We start from the raw sequence: 19,112 nt of genomic DNA, 5'->3' as shown, positions 1-19,112 counted from the left end.
AAACACATTCATTATCATGGATTTAAATTAATTTTTGTGAATTTATCTCATCTTACAGGACCATAAGTTAGGGCAGCTCTTGCATAAGCGTGTTTGAGACTTGACCTGAGGTGCTCACCACCATTTCAGACCGTTACCTCTCTGCCATATTCCACACTAACACGTTGCCACTATTTATTTTGGGGAAGCTTGGAAGTGATCTCTGTAGATGACTGACAGTAACTCACTCTAGCAGAGAAAGCACCAGGTCAGGGCAAGGAGCTGGCTGATCTGGATGGAAAGTCTCACATTGCAGCAGCTGCCTCTGCCGTATCTGACTCATGAATAAAGGACTTGTTTTCTATCCTGGCTTTCAATTAAATTTTGGTAAACACAGACATCTACCGAAACGTTCAAAATAATTTATCTGACTCCTGAATGAATGGTTGTTTTCTCTGGAACAGAGTCAAAGCCTGAAGCTCTATTCAGAGAAAATTTAAAATGATCAGTGAACAGTGGCAATTTCTGTTTCTGATCTTTGCAATGTCAGCAGTTCAGATTTTCAAAGTCAAAAAACCAGCACCCAAGGTATTACAAGACTTCAAGGTTGTGGCTTTTTTTTTTTTTTTCCCCTGACCCCCTTTTTTTCTTAAGGATCAGAATTGAGGGGAGGGAATGCCTCCATTAATGATATCACAGCCCAATAGCCAAGCAGGTGTTCATCAGAAACAAAACCTGATCTTAAAATGCTTTTCCTCCCTTAAGAGCCGGCTTTATAGAGATGCTGAGCTCCCACACTTTCACAATGCAGTTTGAGAGAAAATGTATGCTGGCCTCAGCTCTTCAAGGGAGAAGGCCAGTGTTGGCAGCTATTGACCAAGATGCCAGGATGTCCTGGAAAGATTCCCAGTTGCCCACAACACCTTTCGAGAGATGGGAAGCCAGGAACACCATGGTTGAGAAAAGCACAATTAGCCCCTAATACCCCAGTTTGAAAAGATGTACATCTTTCCGCAGGCAAACCTGTCTCTCCTGGTAAAACAGAGGAGTTACATTGAGAGCTTCTCCAGTCCATTTTGTAAGTCTGTAACTGCTGTCAACAGAAGGCTTCTCAGGCTCTTCAGCAATAAGCTCAACGTTGTGGAGCAATCAGCAGTTTTGTATTTGCCTAGTTGTTGATTTGAGGCATGATGGAAGAAGGAAAGTAAAAGCTTCTCGTATCCTCCCCCCACTTTCACGTATCTGCTCACAGTCAGGCATACCTCATCTCAAATGACTTGGGTTTAATACTGTTATCAATATAGAAACTATTTAATATGCTAAATCTAAGCTTATCCTTCAAATAGTCCCCTGTAAAAAAGCAATGCTTTATGGTAAGTCTTCAGTTAAAAAAAAAAAAAAGGAAAAAAAAAATTAGGGAAGAATTGCAGAAGGTATGAGGTCAGCAATCAGGCCAGCCATCAGTCCTGTGCTAAAGGGCTGCACTGGCTCATGCTCAGAGGTAAAACCAGCTGCTTACTTTCTTCACAGCTAGATCAGGCAATTGATTTAGCAGACTTCCGAAGCTACCATTCCACAAAATCCATTACCTGAGTTTTAAAAAATATGCCAGCAGATCTCCTTGCACTACTGAGGAAAAAATTAAAATGCAGTCATGCAGTATATTATGTGGTTGGATAGCACAAGTCTTAAAAATGCTTAACATGCGGAATGAGTGAGTGGCTTTTGTTAAAACGAACTTCACTGGTGGGTGGCCTATACATTACTGTGACAGCAGCAACTGCCCTCTTTGAGTAGTGCAAGTGACAGCCAATGTCTGCCAAGGAGGGATGGAGAACAGATTCCAAAAACATTTCCAGGATTCTAACACTGAATTACAGACAGAGAAGATCAAAATGAAAAAAGCAAAAATAGTTTTTATAAAGGATGCTGATAGTGTCTCAGATTGGCAAACTGCCTTTTGAACAAAATGACTACTGACCTCAGATGGCCTCTTTTTATTTCCTTTTCATTATAGTTTTTGTACTGATCTGTGTATGTACACATATGTCCGTGTGCATATAAATAATTAATTTCTTAAAGAACACCCCAATGAAAATGAAAATGCAAGGTGATTTCTTTCTATTGGCTTTCAAACCAACACAACCGACAGGAATTAGATCTATTCATTTCAGTTCCGCTTGAAGTAAAATTTCAGTGGCTGTACATATCGCATTTTAAACTGCACAGGCGGTACTGAATTAACACCAGCTTTTACAGCATCAGTCAGTCACGAGACGTGCCAACCACTGCATGTTCCACTTCAAGTGAGAAGCAGAGGCACTCAGAGCAAAGTACAGACTGTACCGCTCATTTTTAAGATTTTCAAAAAAGAAACCATGACAGTGCTAACAAAATAATAATGTAGTAGAAAACCCACCCTGCACGCATTTCTGCAACCCCCCCGTCCCATTCAGAGACAAGGAAACCGAAGTCCATGCACACAGCACACAGCATGCAAAGCTGTTGGGACTGCCTTCCAACTCTGCACACCAGGAGGTCAAAACCTGCACAGCTGATGCAGGGACCTCTTTGGTATCTCTAGACATATAGCAAACGAGAAACCCTTTGCAACACTATTGAAATGAGTTCATATCTGTATAGCAGATGTCATTAAAGTTTAAAGCTACACACAATTACACTGATAACCCACCCCCCCTTCAATTATTCATAATTTATAAGCTTACCTGTTCACAGGGCTTTGCATGGCAAACAACAGTAGCAAAGCTCAAAAGACATCAACATAGCCCTGACACACAGAAAAAACCTCAGCCCTCCTTGGATTCCTGTGACCTCAGCTAGGACCGAAACGTGTTGCGTGGCAGTCATTCAGAGCCGTGTTGTCTACGGCTCACCTGTGCCACGTCTTGTACTCTACTGCTGCTCCAAAACATCATCGAAACATCCTCTTTGTTCTCCAAAACCCACAGCCTTCTCTTGTTTTGACCTTACGTCTGGCCTGCAACATCTCACAGCAGACCACCAAGCTGTCCTGTCACGCTGTGTCATTGAACCCTCTGCAGGTTCAAGTGTGGCTGAAGGCTGAGTCAAATCAAACTGGATCTCCATTATAGAGAGGGTAAGAACTAATTCCACCATTTTGTCTTCTTAGGGAGGTGTCAGTGTGCATGCACAGAGATCAGTATCAAACAAACTGACCACCTCCCCAGCTTCTGTGTTTCTCATTCAGCATTTGTAGAACACCTACTGTCATGGCACCTTGGTCTGTGACAAAGACTGACAGGCATTATGACAGTTCAGCAGTTGCACAAAATTAGAACTTATTATGAACAGCTTATCCAGCATTATTGCCACCTTCTTAATACAAAAAAGGCAACAAAACCAAACCAAGAATTGTGATCAGAGCCCTGGCATAAAGAACACTACGCACAACTTACCAGCAAGAATGTTAGAGGCTTGGGCTCACTGAATTGCTCTGTTTCCCAATTTTCCTCTGAGGCTGCACAGTTACAGACATAGTTTCAACCTAAAAATCTGTCTGAATATTCACAGTGATAAATATAGGCAGAATTATTATGCCTAACCACTATACAGTGCAAATCCAACTCAGTGAAAGGACCATAATTCAACGGTAGCAGTCTGGGACTTGCTGTCAGCTTATGCAAGATCAAACTGGATCACTGAATCCATCAGCAACACTCTACACACTAAAGCTGACCAAACTAAGTAGCAGGCAAGACAAAGACAGATGAAAAAATGCAAGATGGAAGATGCCTCAGTCTCCCACTTTTCAAGCACACAGTTTGAACATCAACATTGTGTGACGATCTGCGAAATTGGTAATCAGAGCCTTTTATTTAAACATACCAGGTATCTTTCCTCCTGCCTCATGCTGGGGGTACGGATCATGTGATTCTGTTCTCCTCTCCAGTCTCCAAAACGTCGAAAAAAATAATTGGATAAAAACCGATTGACAGGATCTCTAATGATATTGATGTACACCGGCTGGTCTCCTCCAAACCTGGTAGGAAAAAAAATGGGTGAATCTTATCAGATGTTTCCACACAGGCACAGGTATCCATCTTTCATCTGAATGTTTTCAAATTACTCCCTACAGAGGTTCAGAGCTTTTACAAAGTTAGGAATGAAACCAAAAAGCTTACAACTAGTTACCAAAACTTTGTAAAAGCATGTAAGTTCTCTTAAGGATGAATGGTAAATATGGTATCACATTAAGCTCCATGTGTACTACAAACAGTTTAAGACCATTTTTTCCACTGTGTCAATAGTTTTGCTTCCTGAGTTTTCTCCTTGCTGCTTTCAGATGAAGAACCTTCTGCAGCTGAATCCAAGAATGAGCATTTCTTCTTCTCAACGTTTCCCATCTGGGAAATCATCGCAGACCAGGCACCACCTAACACTAACTGCTATAAGGCAGCCTTGGCTCACCTTCACCTGTACAGTAAGTGTAGTAATGTGCAAAGGATTTTGCAACATTCAAGCTTATTTCAAAAGGCTTCCTTTGGATGAAATGACAGATATGCATGGTATTTCCATCTTTATATTTGCTGGAACTTGTGCAGATCTTCCTTCCCTCACCCCCAGCCTGCACCACCGGCTGGATTTGAGGTTATTTCATGGTTATGCAACGCCTTATCCTTGTACTACACACTTCATGAAGATTTTTTTTAAAAGTCAATATGAAAATTCCTGCTTCAAAAAAGAAATTAAGTATCAATTTCAAGTACATGCAAGTCCAAGGAAAAGGAAAGAGTAAAACCAGCTGTGATGAGGCTCTGCACAAAAGCAAAATGCTGCATAGGTACCTGCAATTTAGAGATGAGAAGATAAACTCATGCCTCCTCCTGGTAGTTAATGACAAACATCTTCAGTTTAATAGGTGGTATACAAAAAAAGAGGAAAGGAGAAAAAGGGAGCTTGAGAAGGTCTGTGATAATACTGTATTTTCACAGTGTTTAAATACTGACTGCATATTTTATGTCGATACACAGCATCAGGAGAACAGGCCTAACTGGAAGAAAGAAAGGAAAGTTGCTTACACTCTCCCATGGTCAAAACTGAAGAACGGACATTGATGCTATGGAACACTGATGGACTACAAATGCTGGGAGATAAAGAACAAACTAAAGCCTTTTTGGATTGAGAAGTTCATAGGATAAATTCAACTTGGAATTTGCCTGATCTAAGAACATGAATTATATTTCTCCCTTCTTTTTCCCTAATTTAGGAGAACAATTCTTACTTAGGCACGAGCTTACACTTTATTTTTGGGAGCTTGAGGACATAGCCATATTTAAGTATTTAAATGCTGTTCTGATGATTTTCTGAGTCACAATTTATATATTTTCTTTTAAAATGTAAAATATAAGAAGAGAGAAAACTGAAGACACCCTTTAGATTAAAAAAAACCCTCTCAGCTTCTCGTCATCTGTTAAGTTAGATGAATAATTGAATATGTATAATAAAAGATCAGGGCTCCTCATAAATATTAAAGAGTCAGCAAAATTGTTTAAAAATATGAATTCTAGTAAAAGATAAGAGAAAAATCCCATACAGTTTCAACTTGATTTTTATTCTGTGTGATTCCCCAGACCACTTAAATACAGTCTGCAAGGGCTTGTCTCATGAATAACTATGCATATCAGTAATTTCACTGACCTCAGTGTTGCAGGATCACTGCCATAATTTGAAATTGCACAGACAGCATAAAACTTTGAAACACTCCAATTAAGAAGGCAGATGCTCCTTGCTTCCTGATTAGTGCATAGCCAGTTTGGACATGGGTGTGCAAGGGAAGCATCCTCAGTTCAGTACCCTGAATTCTTCTCTGAGCTTGTCTTTGCTGCTTTTTGTCTTCATACAAAAATAAAACCTACATTAAAAAAAAGTATTCCTGCAAATACCTTAGAACGATGAGGGCATAAAGCTTTGACAATATTTATTCAAATAGAAAGCTTTTGGTGAATGCCATGGCTGGTAGCCGTGAAAACTACATTTTTCAAGTGAGGTTGCTGGCAAGAATAGGTTGCACCTAAATTACTGAACACGTTATCTTCCTGCTGCTTGATGCAGATCAGCAATAATCTAAAGGCAGAAGGGAGTGGAGAAGAGCAAAGAAAAGGGGAAGCAATGAAGACAGTAAGGAGCGATGTCAGCAGCAAGCTGTCTTAAGACAGAGACAGAAAGGTTACAAGATTCAGAGAAGCAAGAGAGCAGGGCTACCCTGCCCTGGGTTTTGTAGAGGACACTAAGCCTAAAGGCTCCTCAGAAGAGAGAAAAATCAAAAGCAGGCAGCTATTAGTTGTCTAGATAGAAATATTCAACACATATTGTCTTTTCTGAAGTAAAAGGAGGGGTCAGATTGCATAACCAACCCACCAAAGCGTCAGAGCCCGTTCTTTTGCTGGTAAGGTCATGTCCCTGAACACATGAACTGTAAACTCAGTACCAACAGCTCTGAGAGAAGAGGCACATGCAAGCTTGTTCATCCCAACAGGACGGCTGAGATGGGAGGTCACTCTTTCACAAAGAGCTACAGAGGAACTTCTCATTTCTGAAATGTAGACTGTGCCCCCCCAAAACACAGGACAGCCCAGATTTCTGATTTTCTGCACACTGTAACCAGCCTGGTATACACCCAGCTGCAGTTGCTCCACCAGGCTACAAGCAGGGAATTTTTAGAAAAATTAAGTCTGTTCTGGCTCTTATTCAAATCTACATTTTTTTTTTAAACATAGTTTATAATACTTCAAATTCCAACCATTTGTTTCTATGGTCTGTACTGAGACTCTTTTATGGAAGCTAAGCATCACTGGCATGGCATAAAAAATCCTACTGGTTAAAAAAAAAAATCAATAACCTTAAGCTATTTAGAGAAAAAAAAAAGGGCAGATCAATGCTCCATTTGTTCAAGTATGTTCTCCATATTTTTAGGTACCTATCAATCACAAGATACTAAATATTACTTAGCTCTCCAGAGTGAAACTTTTCAAATTAACACCACCCACATGAAAGTGCTCTTGCAAACAACAACATACTGTGCTCTCATTATACATCACTTTATTTATACTCAAATACCTATTATGAAGGATTCAAAAAGGGACACAATCATATTTTTCTGCGCCTGAGCAGAAGGCTTACCTTCCCTGAGTGGGATCAAGATTGGATACTGCATGATGAAGGGACCTGATCATTACCATGCCCACCATCACATCATTGCAACTGGGTAGAGTGGACCAGGACACCACAACGCCAGCAGAGCACTGAAAATGTGTACACTGATCCTCTGCAGTGCTCTTCCTGTACTTAACTTCTCCTGATTTATTTAGTATATACTATTACATCCTATTAGTTTTAACTGCTCTGTTGTGACAGGTATATTTTTGGAGTCCTCACCAAAATAACTAGAATATTTGCAGGCTTCAATCTTAGGTTCATTAATAACATATTCCTCCACCCCTTTTTTAATAAAAGCAAAAAAAAAAAAAAAAAAGGCCTGAGAAGTATGCCAGATATTGCAAGTCTGCCCCTTAGAAAAATGTCTCTGATGAATTCCAATTTTATTATTTACATGAGCAAAATCTTTGCTCAAAACCATTTACAAACCCCTTATAAGATGAGTTTAAAAAAGAAATAAAAGAATTTTAAAAATTCAACCAAAATTATTTGCTTGGCTTTAAAATGGAGGATCTCTCAGCTCCTACTATTTTTCATTTCACTTCACTTCAGGAGGCCGCTGCATTTCCGTTCAGCACAAAACTCTTTGCACAAGCAGAAGCAGGCTTCTTCATCCCTGCAGGCAAACCACACTCCTCGAGAAAGACTCCCACCCTGTTCTCTGTAAGAACTTTGGCTGCCTCTTACTCTTTTAATGTAAAACGTCTCCCCTTAAACAAATGAGTTGGTTGGTAGAAATTCAATATAACTGAAGCAAACAAGAACTGACAGTCACCTAATAGTAATAGGGACAGGCCTATTGTGTACTTAGAAACACAATTTCCTTTTACAGCTTCATACAACTGAGAATCACACATGGAGACCACAACTGCCCAGCAAGCTTTACTCATCAATTATGTTACAGCTCCATCACCTGCTCTGCAGCACAGCTTCACGGGGCAGTTACGTAAAAGCACTAAGATACAACTTTCACCTCTTTAGGACTTCACTAAGATGCAGTTACATCAAAATCTATCTTCTGAAAAAGGTATCTTGAAATGAAAAGTTATTGTAACATCTTGTATTAGCATGCTCTTGTGCAAAGCAACCCTCTTCTGCACATGAGGCACCAGGCACCTCCGGGATGCTCCAATGAGCCTTCTCAAGGGTGAGCTGCAAAGATTCCCAGAGGAGCGGGCTGAGGTACCACCTGCCTGGGACTACATGGTATTGCCAGCCTCCAAAATCAAGGAGTTTATCTTCTTGGTTTTGTCTGTAGTGCCTCGCTTCCAGCTTTTGTGCCTCCACCCTATGCTGTGGTCATGTTTCCAAGCTTTTCTTTGGAATTAGGAGGGAAAAAAAGGAAAGTGAGTTGAGATTAATCTTTTAATTTCAAAACTGGATCCTTGGCTGGCCTGGCCTTGAATGGGAGGTCTGTGTGGGGATCCAAACTGCCCAGTGGTTCAAGGTTAGCAGTAAAATAGTGCAAACTGGCACACTCCATTCATTCATGACCCTTTCTGGAGCTGTGATTTCAATGGTAGAAATCTCAGCTTCTGAAGTAACGTGGCTGAGTAATGTCATTGTAAAAATCACAACCAAGTCCTCTGGGAATTCCTTAGTAAACTGCCTCAGACGAGCAAATGGCTAAAAGATTACACTATAAAGCCTTGTATTTCTCTATTTCACTACCCTTTAAGTCTCCCAGAATATTTTATGTTGTATTGCTGTCAATCTTTTACATTCATGCAAGCTAAACAATAAGGGTTTTTTCATTATGCTCAGGATATCAAAGTAGTTTATTACGTAAATTTATAATGAACAGCACCAACACTGATACAAATCCTGCTTGGGTCTGTATAGCATCCCCAAGTCAAGTAAAGGCAACACTTGAGAAGGAAATACTAATTGTGTTTTCATTTATGTAATGCAAAGTTACAGCTGGAAACAAGTAGGAGAGAAAACACTAATTCCCCACAAAGCACTAACAGCAGTTATAGTCAAACTGCATTATTTAAAATCACTTAATTCCAGATACCTTGCATTCAAGACTTCCAAAGGTCTGGCTCAGGATCTCTCTGGACCTCTGATTAACATTTCATTCTAATTCAGAGATGCAAATGTTGCACATTATATAGAGTAAGAGAAAAACTAATTACAAATTATTACAATAAATTTCCAGCAAATAGCAGAACAGCTGATACAGCTCTTTGGAAAGTATTAAATCAACAAATGTGGTGTGTAGAAAAGATACATCTTCAAAATTGGATGAGACCACAGATTTGGCTGAGGTAGTTATGTTCACATAAAATCTCAGGACTCAACTTCTTAGGAAGCTTATAATGCAAAGGATGTTGCAATGTACTCGGTACTGCATATTCAACTTCTCGTATGAATACATTATCAGGAGTGTCATAGGTGATTCCAGTTGTCCTGTGGAAATGGCTGTCACAGAGAACTACTCAAGATAATGCTAAGAATGTCTATATGGAAACTGAAATACAGTGAACTGGGTATAATAAAAAAATTACTGTAACTGGGCAGTATGTATCGTGTATACAATGTATAGAATACAAAAATCAATGTAACTGAAATTGAAAACATGGCTACCCTGTCCCAGGTGTGAAATTCTACGTAATCACCATCACATAGAGCAAGCTGTGGATATCATCATGCTTGAGGCTTTGAATCTACACAGTTTAACACGATAATTTGTGATTCAGAAGATAAGTGCAAAACTACTGATAACATTTTCAGATAACAAAGTTGCAAAAGGAGAGAATAATGAAGGGAGCAGTTTGCTGATAAAGAGCCAAGTGAGCCATGGGGCAAGCAAGACATAAGCAAACATCATGCACTGTAGTACGGCAAATAAAACCCAAAGCATCTAGAACCAGAAGCAGAGGACACCCACAGGGAAGGAGCAGTTCTGGGAAGGACTTGCACGCCTCAACAGATTATCAGCAGCATGTGAGACCTTACAGGCCAGAATAATCCTAGTTTCCCTTTTTCTGAGAAGCAAAAGCAGGAGCAGAGAGGAGCAAAGACTTGGCACAGCACCAATGTGACCACTAACAGAGTCCATTTTAAGCAAAGCATGCACAAAGTTCACTGCAGAGTCACAAGAAGGATGAAAAAAATGCCTTGCAATTGAAAAATGTCAAAAAACTGAAAACCTTCAGCTTGAAAAGAAAATGAGAAGAGAAAAAAATACAGAGAAGGCTGAGAGGTGACTGCACGATGGAGTGTAAGAAATTACACATGAAAGCTTACAAAGGGGAAAAATTTGATAAAAGGAGTCTTTACATAGTGGGCAAATGTACTCTGAGATCCAAGGAGAAGGAGTCAATTGGATTTCTCAGAAAAACTAAGAGGAAAAATAACTCACTATTTATAATCCGAGAGAACAATTCAGTATTGGAAGAATTTACTAAGGGCAGCAGATTTTCTAGTACTGGTGATTTTTGAATGAAGACTTAAATTTCCTTCCTGAAAGATGAAAGCTTAGGTTCAAACCTAAATACCCTGTATTGTGCATTACGCAAGGATAAGAAAGACTGGAAATTACTTGGGACTGCCACAATCCATCTTTTTGCTTGAAGGCAGGATCAGCTATATAACTGCCACTACCAGCTCCAAACTCCTCAAGTACAGTCTACTCTGTTGCTTCACTGTCCTTGTTGTTCAAGCCTTTTCCTAAACGTCTGATCTAGAACTCTGTTGACGCAATTTAACACCACCACTTCTGCTATCAATACTCATAAGGAACCATATAGTCCTTTTACCTCTGCAGAAACTTTTCAATATAAAATTCAAAAGCGTTATCACAGTCCCCTCTTTCCCAGTCTTCTCTATTTTTTTTTTCTTTCTCTGCCCTTTCAATCTTTCCTCACAGGTCAATTTTTTATCTCTGATCATTCTCTTTATTCTCTTTTGGAGTAATCAACATCTTTCTTAAATTAAGTTACTCCTGAACTGGTAATATAATCTACAGTGTGAACATGAGCACAGAAATCAAACAACAGTAAAAAAGGCATAATTTAGCTGTTATGCCTGATCCCACCTTCAGTAACTAAATTTCAAGCAACCACCTCCATTCTGAGAATATCGTATTACCAGCTGAATGAAAGCTAAAAAGTCTATCATGCAAAGAACACAGAAAATCTAGGGAAATAAATTTTAAATCAGATAATCTTAAAATCTGTGGAAAAACTCACCATAGAGCAATGTTGTTTAAAAAAATAAACCTGAAAAAAACCCTCAGACCATACAAAGGTCAAACTGCATGTTAAATTTGTGCTTAGCCTTCCATCAAGTCACAGTTAAAAAAAATCATTACACACTCACATCATTAAAAAAATGTAGTATAAAAAAGGAAAAAAGATGTAGGAGGGATTACAGCACCATGTGGCCATTCATGAAATGTGTACTTTACAAGGTAGACCTCACATGATGGTAGAAAGTGTTTCATGATGTGTTAGCAAAAAGTATAGATTATAATGAACACACATAAAGACACAGTGTTAAGGCCGTGCACGTAAGTTTAGCTGACATTTCCCTACTTTTAAGAGCTTACCCAGAGGGTAATGATTTTTTTGTTACCGTATTTTTTAATGACATTTCCTAGGTGTGGATGATTTTTTTAAAGGAGAAAAAAAATCCACAACATGAAACTACTTTAGTAGCTAACGTTAGGCTGCAATCATTGTTTCAAGATGTTGATTCGAGGAGGCGTTCAAAGAGCCCAATCCCTGGCACAGCTGAGCTGTACGGAATCAGTGGGAGCTGACTGAACTACTGCCGTTCATACATAGTTTACCTGAGATTGCATTCACAGGGTCATGGACGTTCAGCATCTTGTTACGTCAGCTCCACACATTTGCCCAGCACACTATTTTCAAAGGTAGTAGAGCACGGTTAAAACACATAACAGGCATGTATTACTTGTTCCAGAGAAAGGGAGAAACAAGAATCCTAACGTTATTAATAAATCTAAGTGTTGTGACAAATATCCCATGACTCATCTTAAGTCAATGAAAACAGCACCACAGAATCACCTTGGTTTTACCGACCTCTTACCAGTCTATAAAAAATTTAAAAGTGAAATTCTATTTCCAAATCAGTGGACCAAAGACACATACATAGGTTAAGTCATGGCAAAGTGAGATATTTGCCATAAAAAATTGTAAATGTATCACCCAACCCTTACAAATGATCAACTAACTAACATGCAAGGCTTTCAGACACCACGCTGTCAGCACAGAGCACGCTCCTGCTTTCAAACATGCAGCTTATTTGCATGACATCTAGTCAAGTTAATTCTTCATGATTTACCTCCTTTTTGTTTGTTGGCTACAGACACATTTTACAGAGCCCAAGAACAGGGAATGCTGTAATGTCAAATTGCTGTGTTAAACTGCAATTTTTAGAGCTACTTCTGCATGAAAAAAACACAAAACTGATGAATAACAAAACCCCCCCGAACAATATTCAGAAACTAAATTTATTTTTGGGCTTATCCAGACTGAATCTCTCTTTGTCTATCTCTGCCTTCATTCAATATGTGATTTACTACTACCCATAATTCAGAATTCAGGTCAGAGTTGAAGGAAAGTGTCCAAACTGATCAGCACTGCTGGCTGTGACACTGTCTGCCGCTACAGCAGCCTGATTTACTCATTTTTATTAGTTAGTGTTGGCCATTGTGTCTGTTTAAAAAAGTAATATTAAAAAAAAAAAAAAAATCAGCAATGCTGATACAGACTGTCTACCAAAAAAGACTTTTTTTAAGAAAAACAAGAACTTTACACATTAACTCTGCTAATGAATAACAGAAAATCAGAAATATTTCTTACACTGATTCTGGGGACTAAAGGCAAGTACCTTCCCAAGCAGAAGACCCAACAGGTCTTTCTCTCCTCCTCAAAACCTGTCCCCCCACACCCCTCATGCACTGAGCAAGAGGGACATGGGAGAGCTGGGGCTGGCATCCGAGCAGGGCACAGGGAGGGGGGGGCTGCTGGCTGTGGCCCAGCAGAAGGTCCAGCAGCTCTGTTTTGCTTGGCTTTCCCTTCAGCAGATGTACCTGCAGCAGCGTGGTTGTCTCCGAGTCTTCTACTGGCCTTCCAAATTTGGTCTGAAACTGGCCAACGGGTTCAGAAATTATTTAGGCGTGGGGGGAAACTGGAAAGACACGCACAACAGCTGGAACTGCTGTATGAGTCTTATTTCCTTAGAAAATTATGCTAAAAGGAAAGTGGTGTCCCCCCACCTCAAGCACATACACACGTATGCTAAATAGATGCTGCAGATATTAAACTGCAGCTGAAAAGAAGAAGAGGGCAGCAGCCCGACAGCGCAGAAAGGATGACTCCTCACATACTAATGCTGGGTGATAATTCATCCTGGCTTTGAACAAATAAGATATACTGAGCTGAATTATAAGGGCTAATTAAAATGTAAGATTAAAATTGAGTCCATGCTTTATCTCTGCATCTCCTTACCACATCATAGGAAACTTTAAAGGAGATCGTTCCCCAGTGGCCTATAACTACTGCAGAAAGTAAAGAATTCATGGCTCCAGTGAGAGATGAAAAAGCCTGTTTCTCTCTCTGGGTGGTCTTTTTAATGCTTCTCCCTCCTATGACTTTAACCCTGACCTACTCAGCCACCCTTTAAACAAGCAAAAGTCACTTACCAGTCACTGACAGAGGCACGTCTTTAGTTTTTCACATGTTGCCCTGTAACGTTCATTTACCCCAAGACAGGAGGGAGCAGCCAAGCTTCTCGCTCAGCCCGAACTGGGGTCGGTAAGTACATGCTTGAAGATAACAGTGTCGGAGGGAAGAAAGCTGCCTTCCTGCATCCAAAATGGGAGTTGCGCAATTCTGCTCACCCCTGATTCATCCTGACCCAAAACCGTGGCCTCACTATCCCCTGTGCATTCCTGCAAATGTTATTTCTGCTTCTCTGAAATCTGTGACACTTGGGAGCACACACAAGGCATCTTGAGTAGCTGCCCAAAGACTGTTACAGTTACTCAATTCAGCAGATTACCAAGAGGTCAAGTGGGGCTTTTGCACAAACTTGAAGCTTCTTCCTGCTTCATTTTTTCTCAGGCTAAATAAATAGATGACAAGCAGCATTTATGATAAAGCACAGTGAACAACCTGCAGCTATCCTGAAACAGCTTTTTGTCTCTCTGCAGGTTATTCCAGTTCTTCACAGCTTCTGCACTCTAACAGTGTATTGCTTAGATCTACCAATAACACCTGCAGTCTCAGCAAATGTATCAGCGTGTATATCTTTACCTGCTTAGAGTAGGGACATTCTTAAATATTTGCTTCTGATTAACATTTTGGATGCTTTTCCAGCAACCTTAGTATATAAACTTGAATTCAGAAAGAGACAAAAAAATATATCAGTATTTTTACTAATTTAACGGCTCCCATAATTCTTTTTAAATACTTGCAGCATTGACTTTGAAAAGGAATTGGGATATGACAAAGATAAATGATAGCTGTCACCCTGGTCCTGCAATGTGCCCTTTTCAGGCACACATACCTGTGTGGAGGCAAACCTCCCGAGTTCTGCACAAATGGAGGGGGGTGCCTCTGCCCCGTGCATCTCAGACCACAGCACAGGTTATGACTGACAACTTCTAGAGCTCCTTGGGCACATGAGAAAAAAAGTTCTTTGGTTTTCTTCTTGTTTTTTTTAACATAGGCCAACAGATCTCAGCATTCTAAGAGTACACATAAATATCAAGGGAGATTTTCTTTTTTTCTTTTTTTTTTTTATTCAAAGAATTTTCTACTTCACAACATCCACTGCAGTACGACAGAAGCTAGCAATTTTGCATGCTTCATGTCACTCACTTTTTTCCCCTTGGTTAACACATGTAAGAATAAGGAATGAAGGCCATTTCTACAGAACGGGAAATGGCAGCCTGGTAAACAGTGACTAGGAAAGGACCTAGGAAACACACTGGAAAAACAACTCGCCCTGAAAGCCCAGTTTACTCTGGCACAACTGTAGCTTTAGAAGGTATAAGCATGGCGACTGCAAAGAGGTTTTTTTTCTACCATGTACAACATTAGCGAAGCTGATACAGGTCCAGAGTACAGTTTTGATGCTTACACTTAATAAAGACTATGGAACTACTGGAGAAGTTTCAGAGAAGAGTCACAGAGTTATTAAATGGATGAGGAAAACACCCGCTGGCAAGAGGTTTGCGAGTACCTGTGATCAAAAGGAAGAGTGAAAGGTGTTTGGAGACGGCAGTGGCAGGTAGATGCATGGGGAGAAACACCAGAGAACAAAAAAAGCATTTCAGTCAATAAGGAGCAAAACCCAGAGAAATTCACATTAGAAATTAGCCACAAAAATTTGTGACAGTAAAGCTGACAGACAACTGGAACCAAGTGCCCAAGGAAATGGCAGAGGCGGTGTAACATGATGCCTTCAAATGCAGCTTGGACGCTTTCATGGAAGACTTCTGAGAAATACTCTCTTTTTCCAATCAAGAGCAAGGAAATCCCATGCTGGGCTAGCCCCAGTAGCAACAGGCAGTATGAAACCAAGAAGCACCTGAACGTTTACCTCTGTGTATGAGAACATTTCCAAGTAGGGTTATTAGAAGAAAGCCACGTATGGAGAGGTCAGTCCAGAATTTAGGATGAAATGAGCAGGACGACAACAACAGAGCCATAATGAAAAGCCTCACCCAGGAATCACAAGTAAAGGAGAATTCAATAAACAGTACCACCTTCCCCAAAAGAAATGGTCCCAAAATGAACTGGATGGAGTAGCCACCCTCCCAAGGCAGGGGGTCATCTCCTAAAGCTACCCCTAGCTGCACTGGAGAGACTGGGAACAGAAGCTGCAAACCATCGGGAATAAAAGCTTCTCCCATGACAAGTGCTATGTAGAAATTCACTCACATCAACAAAGAGCAAGAAACTTAGTTTTTTATCTTCTGTTTGAAGCTACAATTAATTAGATTTATGCCTGTAAAAATTCACATAAGATTTGCTTTAATACATCCTTTTAAGATTTTTCTTTTTGTCTACCTCTTTGCACTACTCTGGATTGAGAAAATGTAGTACTGAATTAAAAGATGAAGACATAGGTGAGTAAATGAGGATTCATTTGCTCAGCTGAACCAGCAGGCACTCTTAAAACTGTTCAAAAACGAGGGGAAACCAGCCCTGGCAAGTATTCAGGTCAGGATGAGATTTTCAAGATTTTAGAACTTTGTTCAGCAAAACTAATGGTGCCTCAGAAACATGCATGTGCTCATATTCACCACTGAAGGCTTAGCTCACTTCCACTAGAGATTTTTTCTGGAAAGAAGATACAGTCCCTTTTGTTTCAGTTGGAAACAATCATAAGTAAATGCCGTGATGCTTTTCTGAATAATCAGAGACCTTTAAGCGCTGACAGGTTTATAAGCAGGTGCAGGGTACGAAAGGGGGAAATCCAAGTGATTTGTCATTGCTGCTATACACATCAGTGAAGTTAAATGAAACTCAAGTTTATTTTTCTTACTACTGTTTGGGAGCTGAAAAGCACCAATAAGCGAAAGCAAAGCAGACTCCCGTTTTGCACGCCTCTGCTTACATTTCCTCTGCTTCTCTAGTACCTTGGCAAGATGGACTAAACAACCTAATGCAATCCCTACAGATCTTGAAAGCACTCAAGCAGAGAAGTGCAAGGCGAGTGGAAGAGACTCCTTTTGTTCCAACAGTGACCTTCGAGCTTACCAATAGAGTAGCAAAGATAACATGCCTTCCATCTCCTACTTGTCTGCCAGCTTGATACACACAGTAGGAAGGAGAATAAAGCATTCCTTATCCCTTCCTGCAAACAAAAAGCTTGGTTTCAAAGGTATAAGATGCCAAACAAGAGAAGCGAGTTTGGTCCCTGGGCTAATGCCCAGGATGGCTGCCCCTGCAATAATTCATGATTTCCAGTAAGAGCTCTGCTACAACAGCATGTAGAAAGCCTCATCCCCTGCCTTGGGAAGGAGCAAGGGGTTTCACCAAAGTAGGGTTCTTTGATCTTCAGGCTGAACTTTGAGCCTTTCATACACCTGAAGCTGCCCTAGGCCTGCGGTCAGGTGTCGGTTGTCTCCGACCTGTCCCTGTGCATGTGTCCCGCTCCCCACGGCGCTGGCTGCTCACGGTGAGCTGCTGTCTAAGGTCTTCAGCTGTCAGCCAGAAAACACCACACTGATACTTTAACACTCATTTTTTTTAGTTTCTGGGTTATTGCACGGCTTTTATGCTGAGCTGGCAGAAAAGCTGGGGCAAACAGGAGACAATTTGAGTGCAGCTCTCCACTAGAGACAGTCTATAAAGGAATAGTTTCAAAAAAATCAAGCAAAACTAAAATGCTTTCACAATACTGTAATACTTATAATGTGTATTTAAATCACATTCTTGAAATTTCTGCAAAATCCATACCTGACACTCCAGTTCCTAATGAAATCAGTTTAAAAAAAAAAAATCACCGTGGAATTAAGGAACAGAGAGAATATTCAACATGCTACTTCACTGTTAAGTGTAACACTACCAATGAATTTTGAAACTAAAGACTAAAACTGTCAAAAGTTTTTAATTACTCAGAAAACACTAGGAAATGCTAAACCAATAGTAAGCAATGCTGATACACTTCAATGATGTCTCATTTAAAAGACTCATCAGCCTTTTCACCACTTTACAGCTACTAGTTAAACCAAGTGTCCTCTCAATAAAAAGAAAAATATGTTTTTCAGGTTTGCAAGGAGCAGCCAAAAAGGAAGCTACAAATACTTTTACACATCTTATATAATTTTAATGTATTTTCACAAATTTCTACTGGAAGAAAAACGTAGAGAGATTTAATCTCATGGATAGGCTACAGAAGAAACATGTTACTTACATGGCAAGGATTTACTATATGTATAGAAAATGGGATCTTGGGAGGAGCAAGAGGTAATGATGTTCATCGTTTTCTCACATACCTAATGTTGCATACCATCTCTGAAAAATCAGTTTAATCAAGAAATATCCCTTTGACCCCCAGGTGTGGCTACTTGTTTGATCTTGCATTTTGGCAGAGAGAAGAGATCATTTATCAAAGATGTGAAGTCCTATTCTAATGAGTTTTATTCTTTAAAGATAATACATTAGAAATGGAACTCTCATGGAAACAGATTAGAGAACACAGAAGAACAGAATTTTGTTTAACTCTTCTTGTTTTCATGTAACAAAATCATGCTGATAGTTATGTTATGTATCAAGTGAATTTCCAATTGCTCAAAATATTTTATTTTTGAAAAAACCAAAACTAAACAACAGCCCCCCCCAATTTTATCATTTCTTACTACACTGTCTACCCATGCCTGAAGCCATACATTCAAAAGACATACACTAACATTACCAAATGTAAACAAAATGCTGGGAAGTTAGGCAAGCCATTGCAAAGATTTACAGAAATTCACACTTGTACAGAAATTTTTTTATATAAATGTGAGGAGTCCAATCTAGTGGCACCGGTTTCCAAATATAATTTCCAAATTAAATTTAAAGCCTAGGCAATAACCATCCGCAGTCAGCTTTAACCTCTGTGTCCTGGCTAAATTCTAACTGGCATCACTCATTCGCATCCTTCCAAAAATTCCTCAGAACTTTCATCCAAGTTCAATTTTCTTCACATTCCATGCTATAAATGTCTCTAGAGTCTTGGTGCATACTTTCAAATAGCTGCCAGAAGGGACTGCACTCCCATGATACAAAGCATAATCCGTTTCCATGGTTTAGAAATACTTCCATTCCCTGTGGAATGGGGACTATTTTGTCAGAACGAAATTAAATTGGTTAAATTGGTGAAGAGTCATTCCAGGTACAAAATTAATTAATTCAGTGGAGTTTTCAGTCTTGTATTAGTATCTGGCTATACAGAGATGAAACATT

General features: G+C 39.8%; 1 protein-coding gene across 1 annotated transcript in view; it reads right to left on the bottom strand.

Annotated features, from left to right (window-relative positions):
- Positions 1-19,112, bottom strand: part of UST (uronyl 2-sulfotransferase) — a 169,713-nt gene that overhangs the window by 58,270 nt on the left and 92,331 nt on the right. The window contains exon 5 of the mRNA XM_069786991.1: positions 3,847-4,000. Coding sequence (XP_069643092.1) covers positions 3,847-4,000 — 154 coding nt within the window. The remainder of the gene's footprint in view (positions 1-3,846; positions 4,001-19,112) is intronic.

The sequence above is a fragment of the Haliaeetus albicilla genome, chromosome 7, assembly GCF_947461875.1.
Source record: "Haliaeetus albicilla chromosome 7, bHalAlb1.1, whole genome shotgun sequence".
In the NCBI taxonomy this organism is placed as follows: domain Eukaryota; kingdom Metazoa; phylum Chordata; class Aves; order Accipitriformes; family Accipitridae; genus Haliaeetus; species Haliaeetus albicilla.
Note: the sequence above shows the minus strand (reverse complement) of the source record. Positions and strands in the feature narration are given on the sequence as shown.